Below are 24,018 nucleotides of genomic sequence, written 5' to 3' on the forward strand. Positions count from 1 at the left end.
CAAAAAAGCCATTAGCACCCCCATCACTGTGATAACTGAAAACACACCCACACATTTCCAAATATCCCCTGAAAGAAGTCATTACCTTTTTTGAGAACTGTTCTTTTAGAGGGAGTTTATTTATTAAGAAACAATTTAGTTATCTTAAAAAGAATAGGAATGCCTTCCTGTCTTTGCAAGTCTTCAAGGATGAGATACATTAGGCCTGGTGGCAGGAAGAACAGTTAAGGAATGTTCAGTACAGTTTGAATCCTTTTCTCATAAATCCCAGTATTAAAATTCCAGAGCTCACTATTCAGGGCTCAAGTCAAAAGCTAGAGCTACAACTTTGTGAGTAAACACAGCAGAAAGGAATTCTGCCATGAAGCCACTTCTTCAGCTAGGCCCACTGTTCATGTAGGTGAAATAGAAGGCAGACGTATACATTCAGACAATAACCTTTCCTCAACATACTAAACAAGGGTCCACTTCATCGCATGTCTACAAAAAGTAAAAACTAAAATCATAAACAAAAAGATAATAACAAAACAAGGCCTCCAAAACCGACATAAGATCTGTGTCAAGAAAAGCTCTAGGGCTTCCCTGGTGGCGGCGCAGTGGTTAAGAATCTGCCTGCCAATGCAGGGGACACGGGTTCAAGCCCTGGTCTGGGAAGATCTCACATGCCGCGGAGCAACTAAGCCTGTGCGCCACAACTACTGAGCCTGAACTCTAGAGCCCGTGAGCCACAACTACTGAGCCCACGTGCCACAACTACTGAAGCCTGCGCGCTTAAAGCCCATGCTCCGCAACGAGAAGCCACCGCAGCAAGAAGCCTGTGCACCTCAACAAAGAGTAGCCCCCAGTCGCCGCAACTAGAGAGAGCCTGCGTGCAGCAACGAGTACCCAACACAGCCAAAAATAAATGAATAAATTAAAAAAAAAAAAAAAAAGAATCTGCCTGCCAATGCGGGGGACACGGGTTTGAGCCCTGGTCCAGGAAGATCCCACATGTTGTGGAGCAACTAAGCCCGTGCGCCACAACTACTGAGCCTGCATGTGCCCTAGAGCCTGTGCCCCGCAACAAGAGAAGTCACCGCAATGAGAACCCACGCACGGCAATAAAGAGTAGCCCCTGCTCACCGCAACTAGAGAAAGCCCATGCAGCGACGAAGACGTAACGCAGCCAAAAAGAAATTAAGTAAAAATAAATAAATAAATAAGAAAAGCTCTAATTCATTGTCCCCTAAACCCACGTCCTTCTCTGATGAAGTATTCAAGTCTGAACACCACTGTCATGTTGTCATGGGTCTTAAACAGGTAGGTCTTCCTTCTCCTCCTCAATTTGTTCTCCAGAGCTTAACAGTGCTTTGGTGATGTCAGAAAAGATGGAGCATTTGACCAGCATTCATGCCAAGATAGAGAGAGAAGTCAAATTTTGTTACCGTCATTTTCCACGTGGAATGACTGAGGCACTGAGGGATGAGAAGAAATGCTCATTGGTGGAGGCTGCTGGGAATAAAATCCGGATCCCCACTTCCGAATCCAGTACTTTCGTTGCTATCCCCCAAGTCACGTGCATTACTAAAATGGCTGAAGTTTCCTTCTGAGGAACCCTCCAAGATGAAAGGTCCCACGTGCTCTACCCTCTTTCCAATCTCTCTCTGATCCAAGCCTAACCTAGACCTGCAGAGTTGCTGGATCCGCTGTCAATTACAGAAGGAAGAATCTATTTAGAAGGACATGTGTTTACATTCTCTGCACCATCTCTTCCTGGAGATGTTCTTTATCTCTTTGAAATGATTATATTAAACGGATGTGGGGCTAAAGTTAGACCATATTTCCCAGTCAGGATCGGCTTTGAGTCCTTAGGCAAAGCAAATGTGAAACTCTGCATTAGGCTCACGAACATCAGGAATAATTCCATCTTTGCCAGCTGCTCTCCCATACATACCCGCTTCCCTAAAAATGAGACCAGGAAAAAAGGTAAGGATTATCATACCAGCCCTTTTCCTACCTCAAAAGGGATAAATTTATGAAATTTCTAAATTGAGTGTTTTAAAGGCAGACACAGAGAGTTTTGAAATAAAATTGCCACATATACCCCATGGCTTCCCACAGTCTATGCTGATCAGAATTTTTGCATACCAAGTTCACATTTTAACTCCTACTCATAAAAATCTATCCACATCCTAGATAGGAACTAGAGACGGAGCCAATGAGGCGGGCTACCTTGTCTCCTCCATACTTACTTATCTCTTTCCTTGATCTTACCTGGACGATTAAGGAGAAAAGACATCAAATAAGAATCTCTGGAGCATTCCTTTTCTATAGAAAGAAGCCTACATGCCCTAATCTAGGAACGTAAAAGAGGGACTGGTGAGATTAGAGAGCCCACCCTCTCACCCACCATTCAGGCAGGTCAAAGCTGCTCTTAACTCCAACAGTTCCCTGGGACTCAAACAATCACCTGGACAACTCAAAAAGGAAGATTTCTAGTCATATTTAAAGATTTAAAACCAATTGCTTTCACTTTGTTTTTAAAATCTGAAATAAACATAGTGGAGATGCATTATCTAAATTATTTCTCTCTTATATCAGCTTGCCAAGAAAGAAACATTGTTAAAAGAGTATCATGAAATAATAAAAGATTCTTTTGGTTCTATTTCTTTTTTAAATTATGCCATTAAGAAAATAAAAATTTAACTGACCTATCCCAAAAGGAATAAATGTTTCCTTTTTAATAAGTTGTCCTTGATCATCCAGAAATCGATTAGGGTAGAAATCATTTGGTTTCTCCCAAATGGCTGGGTCTCTGTGTATTGACCACAAGTTGGGTAATATTATCGTGCCTTTAGGAATGGTATACCCTTGGAGCACTAAAACAAAACAAAACGAAACCACAGTATCATTCAACATGCTTTTACTAATAACTCTTAGTAAACATCACTCTCTAAAAAAACAAACAAACAAAAACTAGTTACATATCTAGCTTCTTAATTTGCTGAGAGTAAACTGTGAGGTACTTGAGGGCAGACGCAAAACCTTATCAACTGGCATCCTCTCCACACCCTCCCAGGGCCCAGCCTGAGACAGGGCGCAGGAGTTGCTCTGATGGATGCTGAGTTAATCAATTAAATCAAATGATAAAAACATTACAATTAAGAGAAAACATTAAAATGGAGATCATAGGGCATTTCAGGTGAACTTTCCCAAAGAATTACAAATTCCTAATACTTGTATACAATTTTACAGTTCCCAGTCTTTTATGTCACACAATACAATGAAGAAGGTAAACTAAGGTAAAGGGATGTACAGGGAAGTCAATGCTGGTTCATACCAGCTGACAAGTTCATATGCACTTTAAACAATGTCCCAAGGATACTGCACACACCTTATATCTAATTTACACCAAAGAAACTGTTAAGTGATCCAATGTCATTTATAAGTGATTGCTTCCTACAACTGTCTTATAACTAGATTTAAGCCCATTTCATCATGGGCTATCTCCAGAGGACGAAAACTCCTTGTTATGAGGGATGCTTACAGTGAGTCTGAGTGCCTAAATGTCAAGGACACTGTAGGTGAAAGGCTGAAACATGTGCCTTCAGAATCAGATGGGCTCTTCTAATTCTTTAACACTTGTGCTTCAGTTGCAGAACCGTAAAAAATGAAGTAGAATAATTCCCAGTTAAACTCCTTAATTTCATAATTAGGCTAGCTCTTCGGACCTCCAAGAACAGGAGGACAGAGAGGGGCCTTTGTTAATTCTGGAGTTCTTTTCTGCCAGTACAGCCACCTTAAACGGCAGCATGATTCGACCAGTGTAAGTGTGCACGCTCTGAAGGCTAGAGAGCTATTTACCAAACAGGCGGGGCTGGAACGCCAGCCGGTACAGCCGGTAGAGCAAATAAGGGACAGCTGAGGCGGAAGCATCCTCTGGTCATTTGATTATCCATGACAATAAACCTTTGCCACAGCCTCACCTCAAGTCCTCTGGATGAAGGGGACGGGCTTCCCTCGAGGGCGTTCCAAGGAGGAAGGCCCTGGACTTGCCTGTTTTCTCTGAGGTCATGTGAGGGATGGAGAGTGGCACCACCACGCTCAGCCTCTGCACCTCCATGATGGTGGCTTCTGTGTAGGGCATCTGGGCCTTGTCAGTGAGGGAAGGGGCACGGTCACCACCAATGACCCTTTCAATTTCTTCATGAACCTTTTCTATACAGAAAAAAAAAAAAAGAAAGCATAATCCAAAGGATAAGCCAGGAGAGACTGCCCTCCCATACACCCTTCCCATCACCATATCCACACAGCTGATAAGTCGGCAGCACAGGCCTGACTTGGCCTCAGTGAAGTGAAGCACTGGTCAGATACTCCAGTGGAGGCAGCTGGTCCCAGGGGCCCTGTACCAGCCTGGGACTCTGAAGGAGAATGGCAGGACAGAGTGGCAAAGGGGAAAGCACCCTGGATTCAGGAGCACTCTGAATTATTCTCTCGTATCAACATCTGATTGACTCTAAGCTTTTACCTGTGACAACGTGTGGTAGCCCAACATGACCCCCCCCAGTGACCCCCATTTCTTGGTGTTCACAACTTCGTGCCACCCCCTCCCACTTTGTTCCAAATTGGTCTATGTGACCAACAGAATAAAGGAGAAGCAATGGCATGACCATTCTGAGCTTAGATTATAAAAGACACTATGGAAAAAAGAGAGACTTCCGGGTAAGATGGCGGAAGAGTAAGACGCGGAGATCACCTTCCTCCTCACGGATACACCAGAAATACAGCTACACGTGGAACAACTCCTACAGAACACCTACTGAACGCTGGCAGAAGACCCCAGACCTCCCAAAAGGCAAGAAACTCCCCACATACCTGGGTAGGGCAAAGCGGAGAGATTCCCGCACAGAGGATCGGTGCCGAGCGGCACTCACCAGCCCTAGAGGCTTGTCTGCTCGCCCGCCGGGGCGGGCGGCGCTGGAAGCTGAGGCTCGGGCTTCGGTCAGAGCGCAGGGAGAGGACTGGGGCTGGCGGCGAGAACTCAGCCTGAAGGGGGCTAATGTGCCACAGCTAGCCGGGAGGGAGTCCGGGAAAACTCTGGAGCTGCCGAAGAGGCAAGAGACTTGTTCTTCCCTCTTGGTTTCCTGCTGCGCGAGGAGAGGGGATTAAGAGCGCTGCTTAAAGGGGCTCCACAGACGGGCGCGAGTCGCGACTGAAAGCGCGGAGCCCAGTGACGGGCGTGGGACGCTGGGGCTGCTGCTGCCGCCGCCAAGAAGCCCGTGTGCGAGCGCAGGTCACTGTCCACACCGCCCTTCCGGGAGCCTGAGCAGCCCGCCACTGCCGGGGTCCCGGGATCCAGGGGCGGCTTCCCTGGGAGAACGCACGGCGCGCCTCGGGCTGGTGCAACGTCACGCCGACCTCTGCCGCTGCAGGCTCGCCCCGCACTCCGTGCCCCTCCCTCCCGCCCGGCCTGAGTGAGCCAGAGTTCCCGAAGAGGCTGCTCCTTTAACCCTTTCCTGTCTGAGCGAAGAACAGACGCCCTCCGGCGACCTACACGCAGAGGCGGGGCCAAATCCAAAGCTGAGACCCGGGAGCTGTGAGAACAAAGAAGAGAAAGGGAAACCTCTCCCAGCAGCCTCAGAAGCAGCGGATTAAAGCTCCACAATCAACTTGATGTACCCTGCATCTGTGGAATACATGAATAGACAACAAAACATCCCAAATTGAGGAGCCAGGAGTCAGTACTGTGCCTCTGAGGTGGGAGAGCCAACTTCAGGACACTGGTCCACAAGAGACCTCCCAGCTCCACATAATATCAAACGGCGAAAATCTTCCAGAGATCTCCATCTCAACACCAGCACCCAGCTTCACTCAACGACCAGCAAGCTACAGTGCTGGACACCCTATGCCAAACAACTAGCAAGACAGGAACACAACGCCACCCATTAGCAGAGAGGTGGCCTAAAATCATAAAAAGTCTGCAGACACCCCAAAACACACCACCAGACGTGGACCTGCCCACCAGAAAGACAAGATCCAGCCTCATCCACCAGAACACAGGCACTAGTCCCCTCGACCAGGAAACCTACACAACCCACTAAACCAACCTTAGCCACTGGAGACAGACACCAAAAACAACAGGAACTACGAACCTGCAGCCGGCAAAAAGGAGACCCCAAACACAGTAACATAAGCAAAATGAGAAGACAGAAAAACACACAGCAGGAGAAGGAGCAAGATAAAAACCCACCAGACCTAACAAATGAAGAGGTAATAGGCAGTCTATCTGAAAAAGAATTCAGAATAATGATAGTAAAGATGATCCAAAATCTTGGAAATAGAATAGACAAAATGCAAGAAACAGTTAACAAGGACCTAGTAGAACTAAAGATGAATCAAGCATCGATTAAAAACACAATAAATGAAATGAAAAATACTCTAGATGGGATCAATAGCAGAATAACTGAGGCAGAAGAACGGATAAGTGAGGTGGAAGATAAAATAGTGGAAATAACTAATGCAGAGCAAAATAAAGAGAAAAGAATGAAAAGAACAGAGGACAGTCTCAGAGACCTCTGGGACAACATTAAACGCACCAACATTCGAATTATAGGGGTTCCAGAAGAAGAAGAGAAAAAGAAAGGGACTGAGAAAATATTTGAAGAGATTATAGTTGAAAACTTCCCTAATATGGGAAAGGAAATAGTTAATCAAGTCCAAGAAGCACAGAGAGTCCCATACAGAATAAATCCAAGGAGAAATACGCCAAGACACATATTAATCAAACTGTCAAAAATTAAACACAAAGAAATCATATTAAAAGCAGCAAGGCAAAAACAACAAATAACACACAAGGGAATCCCCATCAGGATAACAGCTGATCTCTCAGCAGAAACTCTACAAGCCAGAAGGGAGTGGCAGGACATAATTAAAGTGATGAAGGAGAGAAACCTGCAACCAAGATTACTCTACCCAGCAAGGATCTCATTCAGATTTGATGGAGAAATTAAAACGTTTACAGACAAGCAAAAGCTGAGAGAGTTCAGCACCACCAAACCAGCTTTACAACAAATGCTAAAGGAACTTCTCTAGGCAAGAAACACAACAGAAGGAAAAGACCTACAATAACGAACCCAAAACAATTAAGAAAATGGGAATAGGAACATACATATCGATAATTACCTTAAATGTAAATGGACTAAACGCTCCCACCAAAAGACACAGATTGGCTGAATGGATACAAAAACAAGACCCATATATATGCTGTCTACAAGAGACCCACTTCAGACCTAGAGACACATACAGACTGAAAGTAAGGGGATGGAAAAAGATATTCCATGCAAATGGAAACCAAAAGAAAGCTGGAGTAGCAATTCTCATATCAGACAAAATAGACTTTAAAATAAAGACTACTAGAAGAGACAAAGAAGGACACTACATAATGATCAAGGGATCGATCCAAGAAGAAGATATAACAATTGTAAATATTTATGCACCCAACATAGGAGCACCTCAATACATAAGGCAAACGCTAACAGCCATAAAAGGAGAAATCGACAGTAACACAATCATAGTAGGGGACTTTAACACCCCACTTTCACCAATGGACAGATCATCCAAAATGAAAATAAATAAGGAAACACAAGCTTTAAATGATACATTAAACAAGATGGACTTAATTGATATTTATAGGACATTCCATCCAAAAACAACAGAATACACATTTTTCTCAAGTGCTCATGGAACATTCTCCAGGATAGATCATATCTTGGGTCACAAATCAAGCCTTGGTAAATTTAAGAAAATTGAAATTGTATCAAGTATCTTTTCTGACCACAATGCTATGAGACTAGATATCAATTACAGGAAAAGAGCTATAAAAAATACAAACACATGGAGGCTAAACAATACATTACTTAATAACGAAGTGATCACTGAAGAAATCAAAGAGGAAATAAAAAAATACCTAGAAACAAATGACAATGGAGACACGACGACCCAAAACCTATGGGATGCAGCAAAAGCAGTTCTAAGAGGGAAGTTTATAGCAATACAATCCCACCTTAAGAAACAGGAAATATCTCGACTAAACAACCTAACCTTGCACCTAAAGCAATTAGAGAAAGAAGAACAAAAACATCCCAAAGTTAGCAGAAGGAAAGAAATCATAAAAATCAGATCAGAAATAAATGAAAAAGAAATGAAGGAAACAATAGCAAAGATCAATAAAACTAAAAGCTGGTTCTTTGAGAAGATAAACAAAATTGATAAACCATTAGCCAGACTCATCAAGAAAAAAAGGGAGAAGACTCAAATCAATAGAATTAGAAATGAAAAAGAAGTAACAACTGACACTGCAGAAATACAAAAGATCGTGAGAGATTACTATAAGCAACTCTATGCCAATAAAATGGACAACCTGGAAGAAATGGACAAATTCTTAGAAATGCACAACCTGCCAAGACTGAATCAGGAAGAAATAGAACATATGAACAGACCAATCACAAGCACTGAAATTGAAACTGTGATAAAAAATCTTCCAACAAACAAAAGCCCAGGACCAGATGGCTTCACAGGCGAATTCTATCAAGCATTTAGAGAAGAGCTAACGCCTATCCTTCTCAAACTCTTCCAAAATATAGCAGAGGGAGGAACACTCCCAAACTCATTCTACGAGGCCACCATCACCTTGATACCAAAACCAGACAAGGATGTCACAAAGAAAGAAAACTACAGGCCAATATCACTGATGAACATAGATGCAAAAATCCTCAACAAAATACTAGCAAACAGAATCCAACAGCACATTAAAAGGATCATACACCATGATCAAGTGGGGTTTATCCCAGGAATGCAAGGATTCTTCAATATACGCAAATCAATCAACGTGATACACCATATTAACAAATTGAAGGAGAAAAACCATATGATCATCTCAATAGATGCAGAGAAAGCTTTCGACAAAATTCAACACCCATTCATGATAAAAACCCTGCAGAAAGTAGGCATAGAGGGAACTTTCCTCAACATAATAAAGGCCATATATGACAAACCCACAGCCAGCATCGTCCTCAATGGTGAAAAACTGAAACCATTTCCACTAAGATCAGGAACAAGACAAGGTTGCCCACTCTCACCACTCTTATTCAACATAGTTTTGGAAGTTTTAGCCACAGCAATCAGAGAAGAAAAGCAAATAAAAGGAATCCAAATTGGAAAAGAAGAAGTAAAGCTGTCACTGTTTGCAGATGACATGATACTATACATAGAGAATCCTAAAGATGCTACCAGAAAACTACTAGAGCTAATCAATGAATTTGGTAAAGTTGCAGGATACAAAATTAATGCACAGAAATCTCTGGCATTCCTATATACTAATGATGAAAAATCTGAAAGTGAAATCAAGGAAACACTCCCATTTACCATTGCAACAAAAAGAATAAAATATCTAGGAATAAACCTACCTAAGGAGACAAAAGACCTGTATGCAGAAAATTATAAGACACTGATGAAAGAAATTAAAGATGATACAAATAGATGGAGAGATGTACCATGTTCTTGGATTGGAAGAATCAACATTGTGAAAATGACTCTACTACCCAAAGCAATCTACAGATTCAATGCAATCCCTATCAAAATACCACTGGCATTTTTCACAGAACTAGAACAAAAAATTTCACAATTTGTATGGAAACACAAAAGACCCCGAATAGCCAAAGCAATCTTGAGAACGAAAAATGGAGCTGGAGGAATCAGGCTCCCTGACTTCAGACTATACTACAAAGCTGCAGTAATCAAGACAGTATGGTACTGGCACAGAAACAGAAAGATAGATCAATGGAACAGGATAGAAAGCCCAGAGATAAACCCACGGACATATGGTCACCTTATCTTTGATAAAGGAGGCAGGAATGTACAGTGGAGAAAGGACAGTCTCTTCAATAAGTGGTGTTGGGAAAACTGGACAGGGACATGTAAAAGTATGAGATTCGATCACTCCCTAACACCATACACAAAAATAAGCTCAAAATGGATTAAAGACCTAAATGTAAGGCCAGACACTATCAAACTCTTAGAGGAAAACATAGGCAGAACACTCTATGACATAAATCACAGCAAGATCCTTTTTGACCCACCTCCTAGAGAAATGGAAATAAAGACAAAAATAAACACATGGGACCTAATGAAACTTAAAAGCTTTTGCACAGCAAAGGAAACCATAAACAAGACCAAAAGACAACCCTCAGAATGGGAGAAAATATTTGCAAATGAAGCAACTGACAAAGGATTAATCTCCAAAATTTATAAGCAGCTCATGCAGCTCAATAACAAAAAAACAAACAACCCAATCCAAAAATGGGCAGAAGACCTAAATAGACATTTCTCCACAGAAGATATACAGACTGCCAACAAACACATGAAAGGATGCTCAACATCTCTACTAATTAGAGAAATGCAAATCAAAACTACAATGAGATATCATCTCACGCCAGTCAGAATGGCCATCATCAAAAAATCTAGAAACAATAAATGCTGGAGAGGGTGTGGAAAAAAGGGAACACTCTTGCACTGCTGGTGGGAATGTGAATTGGTACAGCCACTATGGAGAACGGTATGGAGGTTCCTTAAAAAACTACAAATAGAACTACCATATGACCCTGCAATCCCACTACTGGGCATATACCCTGAGAAAACCATAATTCAAAAAGAGACATGTACCAAAATGTTCATAGCAGCCCTATTTACAATAGCCCGGAGATGGAAACAACCTAAGTGTCCATCATCGGATGAATGGGTAAAGAAGATGTGGCACATACATACAATGGAATATTACTCAGCCATAAAAAGAAATGAAATTGAACTATTTGTAATGAGGTGGATGGACCTAGAGTCTGTCATACAGAGTGAAGTAAGTCAGAAAGAGAAAGACAAATACTGTATGCTGACACATATATATGGAATTTAAGAAAAAAAAAAAGGTCATGAAGAACATAGGGGTAAGACAGGAATAAAGACACAGACCTACTAGAGAATGGACTTGAGGATATGGGGAGGGGGAAGGGTAAGCTGTGACAAAGTGAAAGAGCGGCATGGACATATATACACTACCAAACGTAAGGTAGATAGCTAGTGGGAAGCAGCCGCATAGCACAGGGAGATCAGCTCGGTGCTTTGTGACCGCCTGGAGGGGTGGGATAGGGAGGGTGGGAGGGAGACGCAAAAGGGAGGGGATATGGGAACATATGTATACATATAACTGATTAAATTTGTGATAAAGCAAAAAATAAAAATAAAAAAAAAAAAAAAAAAAAAAAAAAAAAAAAAGACACTATGGCTTTTGTCTCGGCCACTTACTCTCTAGGGTCATTCATTCTGGGGGAAGGCAGCTGCCAGTAAAGCAGCCCTATGGAAAGTTCCAAGTGGCAAGGCCTGCAGCCAGCTGCCATGTGGATGAGTCATCTTGCAAGTGGATCCTTCAGTCCCGGTCAAGTCTATAGATGTTTGTAGCCCCAGGCTAACATCTTGATTACAACTTCACGAGAAATCATCCTAAGCCAGACCGTCCAGGCTAAGCTGCTCCTAGATTCCTGATCCTCAGAAACTGTGTGAAATAATAAATGGTGGTTGTTTTAAGATGCTAAATTTTGGGATAATTTGTTACTCATCAATAGTTAATGAATACAGGTAGGCACAATCCCATCTATAGTAGGCAGGAAATGGTCCCTCAAAGATGTCCATGCCATAATCCCCTGGAACCTGTGAATATGCTACCGTATATGGTAAAAAGGGACTTTGCAGATGTGATTAAATTAAGGACCTTGTGATGGGGAGATTATGCTGGATTTTCTGGGTGTGTCCAGCCTAATTACATGGGTTTTAAAATTGGAGGACTGGGACTTCCCTGGTGGCACAGTGGTTAAGAATCCACCTGCCAATGCAGGGGACATGGGTTCGAGCACTGGTCCGGGAAGATTCCATATGCTGCAGAGCAACTAAGCCTGTGCACCACAACTACTGAGCCTGTGCTCTACAGCCACGAGCCACAACTACTGAAGCCCACGCGCCTTAGAGCCTGTGCGCAGCAACTGCCGAGCCCGCGTGCTGCAACTACTGAAGCCCACGCACCTAGAGCCCGTGCTCCGCAACAAGAGAAGCCACCGCAATGAGAAGCCCGCGCACCGCAACGAAGGGTAGCCCCCACTCACCGCACCTAGAGAAAGCCTGCGCGCAGCAACGAAGACCTGATGCAGCCAAAAAAAAAAAAAATTGGAAACTTTTCCCAGTTGAGTTTAGAGTCAGAGGGAGATATGACTATGAAAGAATGGTCAGAGATATGCAACATTGCTGGTTTCAAAGATGGAGCAAGGGGGCCATGAGCCAAGGAAGCTGCAAATGGCAAGGAGATGGATTCTCCTCCAGAGCCTCCAGAAAAGAACGCAGCCCTGCCAACATCTTGATTTTGGTTCACTGAGACATGTGTCAGACGTCTAATGTATAGAACTGTAATATAACACATCTGTGTTGTCACTAACTGTGTGGTTATTTGTTGTAGGAGCAATGGAAAATGAATACACTATTCTCCCCTGTATCCTTCCACTATGAACTTCCACTGAAATTCACTACCTATTGGTATTGATGTGGTGGAACTAGCTCTGTGACCTTGTGAAAATCACAGAACTTCTCTGGGCCTCTGGTCTCATCTTCAAAAAAGATGAATGGGTTCAGATGATCACTATGATTCTCTTCAACTCTAAAATAGTCTTCTCTAAAGTTCTGTCTTCACCATAGATTTCACACAGAATCAGACCTGTAGAGATTTAAAGCAGGTTCAAGCAAGCTGTGACCTTAGTGCCACTGTCTAGAAACTTGGAGTTTTGTTGTTAACACCTTACCAATTCCCTATGAGATGCAAGTATTTCCATTTTGTTTTCCAGCCTGAAGACATTGCTTACTGACAGGAGCCACAGGATCACAAAGGTTGCTGATTTAAATGGAAATGAAAAAAAATATATCCTGGTTTTGCCATGAATAAAGGAAACATCTGTTTATTACCTTGTATGTCGGGGTTCAGTGACATATATAGGAGGCACCAAAGCAAAGAGTTAGTTGTGGTATCAGTGCCAGCAATGAAGAGATCGCCAATGATATAAAATAAGTAATCTTCATCAAAACTACTATTGCTATTATTTTTCCTCTCCTCCTCCACATGGAGAAGATACATGTCTATGAAGTCCTGAGGGTTCTCTACATCCAGAGACTCTCGATGGTCTTCGATGATTTTTTTAAGGAAAATAGTTAAATCCTTTTCAATCTGTCTTAATTCCTTAAATGGTCCAAAGGGAAGGTAATAAAGCCAGGAGCATATGTTGACCAAGAGGAGCTGGGTGTTCAGACAGATTTCTAACGCTCGTGACATAAAATTAAGCATTTTCTTAAACTCACTATTGGTGTAATCAAAGCGCTGGCCAAAGCACAAAGAGCAAATTATGTTAGAGACAGCGTTGTTGACAATGGGGAAAGGATTGAAGAGGACTTCTCCGTTCTTTTGCATTTCCTCTTTCACATATTTGAACTCCTCAATAATCTTGGGCTCCAAGCTAAGCTTTCCCAAGCCAAAATGACGAAGAGTTGAATGAGAGAACTTCCTCTGTTGTCTCCAGACTGGACCATAGTGTGCGAATACAATCCCTGCAAAAAGGACACCAAGGAAAGAAGGTAAGAAAGAGCAATGCTTGATAATTAATACTGAACAGGACCAACCACGAAGGGTATTTGTACTTCTCAAGTCACTTGTGCAAAGTTCATATACGAACAGATAAAGATCACCCGCCAAGAAGAATGACTAGCAAAACTGAGTTATCAAGATAGTGTATGTTTATAATAACAAAAGTCATATCCAATTTGATTAGGAAAATTTTCTGTAAAGCTTATTATTATATATACTAACTCCTGGTGAAATGAAACGAGTTTCAATTTCTAGAGTTAGTGTAAATTTCAAAATCTTATTTTCGTAAGAGTGAATACAGACTAAGAAAATATTTCAGGCTAGATAAATGTGAACAGAAGGATAAGCATGGTTAACAGATTGCACATGAGGGCAGGGACAATATCTGATTTTGCTCATCATTAAAATCCAAACTTCTGGCATAGTGCTGTGTACAAAGGAGTAGATTGTTGAATATGAGCTGAATAAATCAACAGCCCATCGGCCATCAAAGTTTGGATCAAATAACTGGCAGGTAATCCAAAATGTCTGTAGTTGCAAACAGCCCTAATTTAAAAACATCTGAACTCAAGGGCATTCACAACTACATCTTATTTGATTCTCACTTATGTTATACATCTTCCACCGTCAAACCCAAAAGAATTGCTCCCAGATGTTGTATCAGTTTGTTCTCAAATTTTCCTTGTTTCCTGTCACTTACTTCATTCTCTTTTCCATGGTGTGCTTTATTGTTTCAGCCAGCTCTCCTCCTTCCATTTTTCATCCACTTCATTCCTGCTACCTTCAAGGACATGCTTCATTCATTTAACAAATATTTCTGAATGCCTACTATGTGCTAGACACTGGGATGCTGTGAATACAGCTGAGAATGAAATAAAGACCTCTCTCAGTGGTTATGTCTTCTCACAATCTTTGATACCTATATAAAATGACTCTCAATAGAAACAGCCACATGGTCAAATGTATTGGATGACTTGTCACTTCCATTTTCCTGCCTGGAATATTCCACACATCTGCTCAAATATGATGTTGCTTTCTAGGCCTTTTGTTCAGGTGTTTTGTGACTTCCATTTGACATCATTTAGAAAATTTTTTTGACCCTCCTGTATTGAACCCATCTCCTGGATTCTATGTCTTTACCTTATTTCACTCCTGTATTTTGCTGAAGCCCATCCTCTAATAGCTTCCTGGGAAAGGACGCATCAGAGGCAAATTTCTAAACATTTTTAGAAAATGTATTTATTGTACCTTTCCCCTTCCATCAGAATTTTGAAGACATTGCTAAGAGTGCATTGATGCGTCATAAAATATGTACACCTTCAATGTGACTAGACATTATCAAATTCTTCTCCAAAGTGGAGAGAACACCAGAAGTAAATAAATGATCTCTTGTCAAATAGTTACCATCACTTTGTAGTCATCAACATTTTATTTTTGCCAATCAGAGGGCTGAAATGCATCTCATCTGATTTTTATTTGCATTTCCCTGATTGTTACAGTGGGTTGGAGCAGCTTCTCATATGGTTATTGGCCAGGTTTCCTATTCTGTGATTTGTACTTAATAACTGTGCAATTTTCTTCTTATATATTCTGCATGCATAGCAGACATTGTCTCCCATCATGTGAATTGCTTTTTCATGTTTTAATGCTATTACTTGATAAACATGTTTTAAAGGTAGTTCCATTTCTCAATCTTTTTCTTAGTGATTTGTGCTGCATGTCTTATTTTAGAAATCTTTTCCTACCACAGGTTTATAAATACATTCTCTACTTTCTTGTAAAATTTTAAAATTTTGCTTTTTCACATTTAAGTCTCTATAACCTACCTGGAATTTATATTTATGTTAGGTATTCCTACTTATTGTGAAGAAGGAATCCACTTTTCCCCCTATTTTGATAACCTATTGTTCAAGCACCACTTATGAAACAGCCTCTCCTTTTCCCGACTGATGTACAACATTTGCTGTACACAGGCAACTCAGTTTATAGGTTTTCTAGTCTGCTATATTGCATACTGGTCTATTTATTTATGATTGTGCTTAAAGCACACTGTCTTAACTATTGTTACTCTATAATAAGATCTAAATAGACTTTATAATAAGTCTTAATATTTAATAGGGAAGTCCCCACCACCACCACCTTGTTCTTTTTCAAAATTGTTTTTTGATTACTCTTGGCTCTCTACTCATATTTATCAAACTTTAATCAGATTGTCAAGTTCTATTTTTAAAAAAACACCTTTGAGAGTTTGATGGGAATTGCATTTAACTTACAGATTAATTTGAAAATTGCCTTCTTTATGATAATTGGACTTACCTGCAATCCAAGAATAAATCCAACTTTGGTTATGATATTTTTAGGCTTTTTTAAAGATATTGTTGGATTTGGTTTCCTAATATGTTAAGTTTTTAAAAATTCATATTCATACATGAAAATGGACTATAAATTTCCTTTCTCATAATGTATTTGTCTGGATATACTCACCTCCTAAAATGAGCCATGGTGTATTCTTTCTCTCTGGAAGAACTTGTCTATAATTATAATGGCATGTTCTTCTTTTTTCCTTACGTTTATTCTTTTGTTCTTTTTCAGATATATAAAATTAGCTATCTAACTAATTTTCAGACCTTTATCCTAATAAAGGATAGTTAAAGCTGTACAATTGCCTTTGGGTACCACTTTAGCTGCAGTCCACCAGTATTGTGTGCATGTCTTTTCAATGCATTTTAAGTATAAAAATTTGGGGACTTCCCTGGTGGTCCAGTGGTAAAGAATCCGCCTTACAATGCAGGGGATGCTGGTTTGATTCCTGGTTAGGGAACTAAGCTCCCACATGCCGCGGGGCAACCAAGCACGCAGCACGCGCGCCACGACTACTGAGCTCGCGCGCTTCAGAGAGCCTGCGTGCTGCAAACCACAGAGCCCACGCGCTCTGGAACCCTCGCGCCACAACTACAGAGCCCATGTGCCCTGGAGCCTGTGCACCACAAATAGAGAGAGAAAACCTGCACGCCACGACTAGAGGGAAGCCCACACGTCACAACAAAGAGCCCACACGCCGCAACAGAGCCTGAATGCCGCAACTAAGAACCGACACGGCTAAAAACAAATAAAATAAGTAAATAATAAAATAAATCTTTTTTTAAAAAGTATAAACATTTTTTTCGATTATGATTCTCTTTTACCACCTAGATTAATTTGGCTTATGATGATTTTTGATATTAAAGAGGCTAGCTTTTTAGTCTGTGATCAATTTTAATAAATTTCCAAATAAAATTGAGAAGAATTTTTATACAAGCAATTGTTGGGTATAGGGTCCTCTTTCCAACAGAGAAAGCTACATAACTGTCAGGATCAAATCTTCTTTATCCCTGCCAAAGTTTTATCTGCCTGATCTATCAACTATTCAAATACTTAAGTTAAAATAATTTGCACTAATGGTACGTTTGTCAATTCCTTTTTTCAGTTCTGTAAGTTTTTGTTACTTGTAGACACATATCATGGCTATATAGATATTTATATATAATATATAAAATATTTTAAAATTAAGATATATAAATATATAAAATTAAAATGTATTAAAAAATTGTATATATCTACATTGTTAGGTACATATGTATGCTAGACAACATTGTTAGGTACACTCAAATTTAGAAATAAATGCCCTCTTTCTATTAGTTTTTCCAATATTTATTTACAGTCCCCTACATGCCAGATACTAAGGGCATAGAGTTAAAAGACAGTCTTTGTTCTCAAGATGCTTCCAGTTTTGTGAGGAACTGGATAAACCAACAACTCTAATACGCTGTTGTATGTTAGAATGTATTGAAGTTGCATATTGTATTGAATGTTGTATGGTGGATTGCACTAAAGTTGCACAGTTGGAATGTATGGTATTGAATGCTGCATTGTTGGACTGTACGGTATTGAATGTTGTATGTTGGATTGTACTGAAGTTGCACTGTTGGGATGTACAGTATCAAATGTTGTTATGTTGGACTATATTGAATGTTGCATTGTTGGAATGCATTGTATTAAATGTTGTATGTTGGAGGTGTATTGAAGTTGCAATGTAGACAAAGGAAAAAGCACCATGTCAGCTGACGGAAAGCAGTACTTCTCAGAGAGGACATCTGAGCGATACTTCATTTGTAAATAAGGATGTGTATGAAGGCACATTTTAGAAAAATAAAGAACTTGGGGGAAGTTAAAGAGGGTACAGTATTTTAAGAGAGCTGAATTATCTTCAGGGAAAAATTCAGGTTTAGATAAGGCAAGGAAATGGAGGGAAGCTTCTCAAAAGAGACTAATATCTGGGCATTAGGTATTTGACAACAATCTGACAGGTATGAAGTGCAAGATAAGAGGTGACCAAGGAGACACTGCCTGAGAGAATGCCAGGGACGAGAGGCAGGGACAGAATTAATGGCCTCAGGGTTTCAAACGTTACAAAATACCCATGTCATGAAGCCAGAATGGCTTAAAGCAGGGGTCCCCAACCCCTGGGCCACAGACCGATACCGGTCTGTGGCCTGTTAGGAAGCGGGCTGCACAGCAGGAGATGAGTGGTGGGTGAGTGAGCAAAGCTTCACCTGTATTTACAGCCGCTCCCCATCGCTCGCATTACCACCTGAGCTCTGCCTCCTGGTGAGTTGTATAATTATTTCATTATATATTACAATGTAATAATAATAGAAATAAAGTGCACAATAAATGTAATGCGCTTGAATCATCCCGAAACCATACCACCACCCCCATCTGTGGAAAAATTGTCTTCCACAAAACTGGTCCCTGGTGCGAAAAAGGTTGGGGACCGCTGGCTTAGAGTCTTAGAGTGTTAGGAAGAGGTTCAGGCATACCCTGTAGTTGCTGACATCGCCATTCTTAGCCCTGAATGTATACAATGGATGTATGCAAAGACTTCATCTCAAGGAGGATAATAACACTGAAAAATAAACATGGCTCCAAAGCAAAAACCAGGACTATTGTTTGGGAATGACAAAAACATACCCTCAAGCTAGTCTGGCAAAAAGGCCAGTTAGGCTGTGGATGGAACCAAAAAGCAGGAAGAGCTGGGTGTCACCACCTTGGAGAAGACTAAATGCCACAGAACTCCTCTCTGCACCTATTTTTCACTTCTTTCTTCCTGACTGACTTCATTTTCCTTGTGACATATGGTTCTTGCTTTACTTTCTCCTGTCAATCACTTTCACCAGCAACATAAATTTCTTACAGCACATTTGCCCAACACATATCCACCAGAATACAAGAGCAGCATCACCTAAAAAGTCCTAACTCTCTCTTGAAGGAATTAATGCTTTAGTTGAGATGCTGAAGCACCAAATTACCCCAGGCTTCCAGGACTTTACAAAATAAGGAGGGACGAATAATAAACTGGGATCCAACTAATACTTAGAAACTGCCTTATAGATTCTTAACCAAACTATACACCCACCATGAAGGACCTCAAAGAAGAAAATCTAATTCCTACCTTTAAAAATCAGGAGGAAAAGACAGATGAGCAACAAAAGTGACAATATAATGTGGTAAGTGCATCAACAGATGTTAGATGTATGTATGTATCAACAGATGTATGCATGCATCCATTCATTTCTTGATTACCTGCTCTGTGCCGATTAGAAGGCATACAGTGGTTAACAAGATGAGCCAGATCTTTGCCCTCACAGAGTTCACATTCCAATGGTAGGTGGGGTTGGTAATAGGCTAAATGCTTTCAAAGTTTTTAATGAATGAGGTTAGTGAAATATAAATGAGATAAAATAAGTTGTGATATTGGGCAGTGTCTAAAGTAGTAGTGAAAGGTGACAATTGGCCTGAGAGATGATAAGGAATAAACCAAGTAAAAAGTTATCCCAGGGGACTTCCCTGGTGGCGCAGTGGATAGGACTCTGAGCTCCCAATGCAGGGGGCCCGGGTTCGATCCCTGGTCAGGGAACTAGATCCTACACGCGTGCCACAACTAAGGAGCCTGCCTGCCGCAACTAAGACCCAGTGCAACCAAATAAATAAATAAATATTAAAAAAATTTTTTTTAAGTTATCCCAGGCCTAAGGATGACAAAACCCAGTAGCCTGAGGCAGTTACCAACTTTCCAGGAATCAGCTTAGTGTGTCCAGAGCAGACACTGTACTTGAAACGTACAATAAAGGGAGAGTGGAAAGAGATAACGTGAGAAAGGCAGGCAGAGGCCAGATCCTTTGGGGCACAGTAAGTCTAGTATGGAGTCGGAAACAACTGGTTTCAGTGTGGGAAGCGACATGATTTGCTCTGATTCACATTTTTTTTTTTTTAAAAGAAATCCCTTTGGCTGCTGTATGGATAAAAGATCAGAGCAGAAGCAAGCAGGCTAGTTAAGAGGCTTCTGGAGTAAGAAATGAAAAATGATGGTAGCTTGAATGAGATGGAGATGGAGAGAAGTGAATGGATACAGAACATGGATATATCTGCAGCAGGTTGACAAGACTTACTGATTGGTAGGGAATGGGATGAGGGTTTAAACAAAAACAGTGGTATCACAGAGAAAAGAGTAGCTCACCTGTACCTGGGAGGATAGAGAAATATGTCACAGAACACATTCTCAGAGAGGTGACATTTAAGCAGGTATGAAAAAATACAACACAAGTGTTGGTGAGGATGTTGAGAAGCTGAAACATTGGTTGTTGCTGGCAGGAATGTAAAATGGTGCAGCTGCTAGGGAAAATGGTATGGTAGTTACTCAAAAATATTAAACATATAATTATCAGATGATTAAGCAATTCCACGTCTGGATTTACACCCAAAAGAACTGAAAGCAAGGACTTAAACAGATATTTGTAGACATACCATGTTCACAGCAGCATTTTTCACAATAGTCTAAAGATGGAAGCAGGCAAGTATCCATCAGGGGACGAATGGATAAACAAAATGTGGTACATACATTCCATGGAATAGTATTCAGTCTTAAAAAGGAAAGCAATTCTCACACATGCTACAATATGGATGAACCTTAAAACATTATACTAAGTGAAATACGTCAGTCACAAAAGGATAAATATTGTATGATTCCACTTGTATAAAGTACCTAGGATAGTCAAATTCACAGAGACGGAAAACAGAATGGTGGTTGCCAGGGGTTAGAGAGTTTTTAAATGTTTAATGGGTTTTTAGTGTTCGTTTAATGGGTATAAACTTTCAGTTCTGCAAGATGAAAAGAGTTCTGGAGACAGTGGTGATGGTTTCACAACAATGTGAATGACTTAATGCCACTAAACTGTACACTTAAAAATGATTAAGATGGTAAATTTTATGCTATCTGTATTTCACCACAATTTTTTTAAACAGAGAGAGGAAAAGAAAAGCAGGTGGGAGTTCTCCAGGCAGCCATGAGAACGGAAGAGAATTCCAGGTAGAAGAAGCAGCATGTGTGAAGACATGGAGAGGGTGAGGTATGAACTGTGACATTTATGATTTGTTTTTCAGTGGGACATTTAGAATATTAAGATCATCATTACTATTCATTTAAAATCCTGGTGCAATATTCTGGCTTAATCAGATTCTGAACAGTCTGGATCTCTTTATACTACATGCCAGGAAGAGGAAGTCGTAGTTCATTTACTTAATAAATAGTTATTGACTCTTATATGTGCCAGGCAGAACAAGGAATAACTCTGTCTTCCCAGATGTCAGTCGAGTGGTGAAGACTCACATTCAGGCCAAGGTTACAGAATTATGAAGCCTCAGTATTGATAAGTGCAGTGAAGGAAAAGTACTTGTGCCATGAAACTGGTTCTAACAAGGGAGACTAACTTACCTGGAACGGAAGTGAGGAAAAAAACTCCCTGAGGGAAAGACATTTAGAGTCTGTCATACAGAGTGAAGTAAGTCAGAAAGAGAAAGACAAACACCGTATACTAACACATATATATGGAATTTAAGAAAAAAAAAGGTCATGAAGAACCTAGGGGTAAGACAGGAATAAAGACACAGACCTACTAGAGAATGGACTTGAGGATATGGGGACGGGGAAAGGGTAAGCTGTGACGAAGCGAGAGAGAGGCATGGACATATATACACTACCAAACATAAAATAGATAGCTAGTGGGAAGCAGCCGCACAGCACAGGGAGATCAGCTCGGTGCTTTGTGACCACCTAGAGGGATGGGATAGGGAGGGTGGGAGGGAGGGAGACGCAAGAGGGAAGAGATATGGGAACTGGGAACATATGTATATGTATAACTGATTTACTTTGTTATAAAGCAGAAACTATAACACACCATTGTAAAGCAATTATACTCCAATAAAGATGTAAAAAAAAAAATTAACACCTGACCAAAGGGTAGGATTGACACAGACGGAAACACAGTCTGGGACCCGTGCCGGCCAATGAGACAAAGGGGAACACTGATAAACAAAAAGGGCAAATGTGATATTCTATTGCAGCGGATAACATGTTTACCAACGCTCAAAACTGCCCAACTTAGACTTCCAAAAGTAGGAATCACAGAAACTATAAACCTATTGTATATTAGGTTTGCCAATTGGCTCCCATCGTGTTTTCTGGACTTCCTATCTTATGGGGAAATAATCTTCTTCAACTCTTGCACCCAAAACGCAAAAGGTGTAAATATCCCTCTCTCTTTCTAATACGGCCCAAGTTTCTCGTCGGGAACACAGCCTGAAGAGTGAGGCCTTATTCTGGGAAGGAGCGAATACTCCTGGAAAGATGGAACCTATCACAGCTGCAGGGGATCTCAAAGGCACCGGGAGTGGGAGGCAGCGCCGCCCTCCCCCTCCGGCGCTGGGTGCAGGTGTGAGGCAGGTTGGGTGCGCGCGGCCGCAGGGGGCACAGAACCCCCAGCCCCGGCGCACCTGCAGCCCCATCCGCGCGCTCACACGGCCCGTGACTCCCAAGGCCCCCGTGGCCGCGGCCCAGCTCACCCTTCCCCTTGGTCAGGATGTAGTTGAGCGGCATCCGTGGGCGGTCGCTGAAGACCTCGGCCTGCTGCACCAGCGCCTCGCGCACGCTGTGGAAGTCGTTGAGGACCACCACCAGATAGTGGCCGATGAAGAAGCTGTAGATGTTGCCGTACACACGGGCCAGGTCTGCCAGGAGCAACTGCACGCCCAGGCCCGAGGTATTCAATTCTTCGGTCCTTGCCCGCCGGTACGGCCAGCTCTTCCGTCGGAGGAAAGGCGGCAGCAGCACGAAGCCGAAGTTGCCCACCACGGGCCAGGGCGTGGGCCCGGGGGGTATGCCCCGCTTCGGGCGCCGCCACAGCCAGCTCCAGCCCAGCAGCACGGCGACAACGAGAAGCAACAGCGCGCCGCCCGTGGGGTCCAGCCGCAGCAGCCCCGGGGGCGCGTGCAGGAGGCGCAGAGGCCAGGGGGAGTCCTCGGCGGGGGCCTGGGGCGGCCCGGCGGAGGCCATGGCCTGTGAGCCGGAGTCCTCAGCCCCGGGCTCCTGCCACTAACACCAGAAGAGCACACGCAGACACCGGTGCTTGGCCCCAAGGCCAACTCCCCTGGAAGCCCGGGGGCGGGGAGGAGAGCGGCGGAGGCCGCTCCGGATTGGCTGCGCCCACCGCTTCCTCCCCAACCCCTCCAATCAGCGACGCCCGAGAAGAAACGGGGCCGCGCTCGCAACCAGGCTGTGGAGGGCCCCGGACCAGGCTGGGCAAGCTGTCTGGAAGTTGGCCGCCCAATCCGGGTCGCGCCCCTCCGCTGCGTCGGACTTGGCTGTGACCGCCCCTGAAAAAAAAGATGCTCGCACCACATCCTTACGCTCTCATTGGTTACCGGATTTCCTGTGTTATTTGTCAGTTGAGTGCTTCAAACGTGCCGGGTCAACAGGCCCCTCGTATGACTCAGCCTCAACACCAGCGCTTCTACCCTGAGCTGGGCGAGGGAGGTCCCCGCCCTATCTCCCGGTAGCAAAAAGACAGGGTTACTGCTTTATCCAAATCGGGATTCGGAGGAAGAAATGACCCTTTCCTCCACCCACTGACAGCAGGATGATGGAAATGCAATGTGTAGAATTTGCAGATGTAGGTGGCCAACGCTCCGGAGAAAGGATGGGTGGGGAATAGTGGGGTGGGTGGGGTGATGGAGTAAAGCTCTTAAAACTTGCCATACACGGGAATATCCCTTTTATGTGGAGAGTGAAAGTTAAGCGTCCGTTTCAGCGTGTGGCCTGGGTAAAGCCGAAGACCTAATCCAGAAATTTGCTTGGAGGATTTAAGTAGCTAATAATATAAAAAGAAAATCAATCGGGTGAGGAGTGGGTCACAATATCATTATAACTATGCTGAGGTTGA

General features: G+C 42.3%; 1 protein-coding gene across 1 annotated transcript; it reads right to left on the bottom strand.

Annotated features, from left to right (window-relative positions):
* Positions 1–1,765: 1,765 nt before the first annotated feature.
* Positions 1,766–23,132, bottom strand: CYP2U1 (cytochrome P450 family 2 subfamily U member 1; the record flags this gene model as incomplete). Its single annotated transcript, XM_079709871.1, has 5 exons — positions 1,766–1,941; positions 2,691–2,858; positions 4,036–4,197; positions 13,033–13,668; positions 22,643–23,132. The coding sequence occupies 5 exons, from the start codon at positions 23,130–23,132 to the stop codon at positions 1,766–1,768; spliced, it is 1,632 nt and encodes a 543-aa protein (XP_079565997.1).
* Between the last annotated feature and the right edge of the window lie 886 nt (positions 23,133–24,018).

Source organism: Hyperoodon ampullatus (genome assembly GCF_949752795.1).
Source record: "Hyperoodon ampullatus genome assembly, chromosome: 1".
Lineage (NCBI taxonomy): Eukaryota > Metazoa > Chordata > Mammalia > Artiodactyla > Ziphiidae > Hyperoodon > Hyperoodon ampullatus.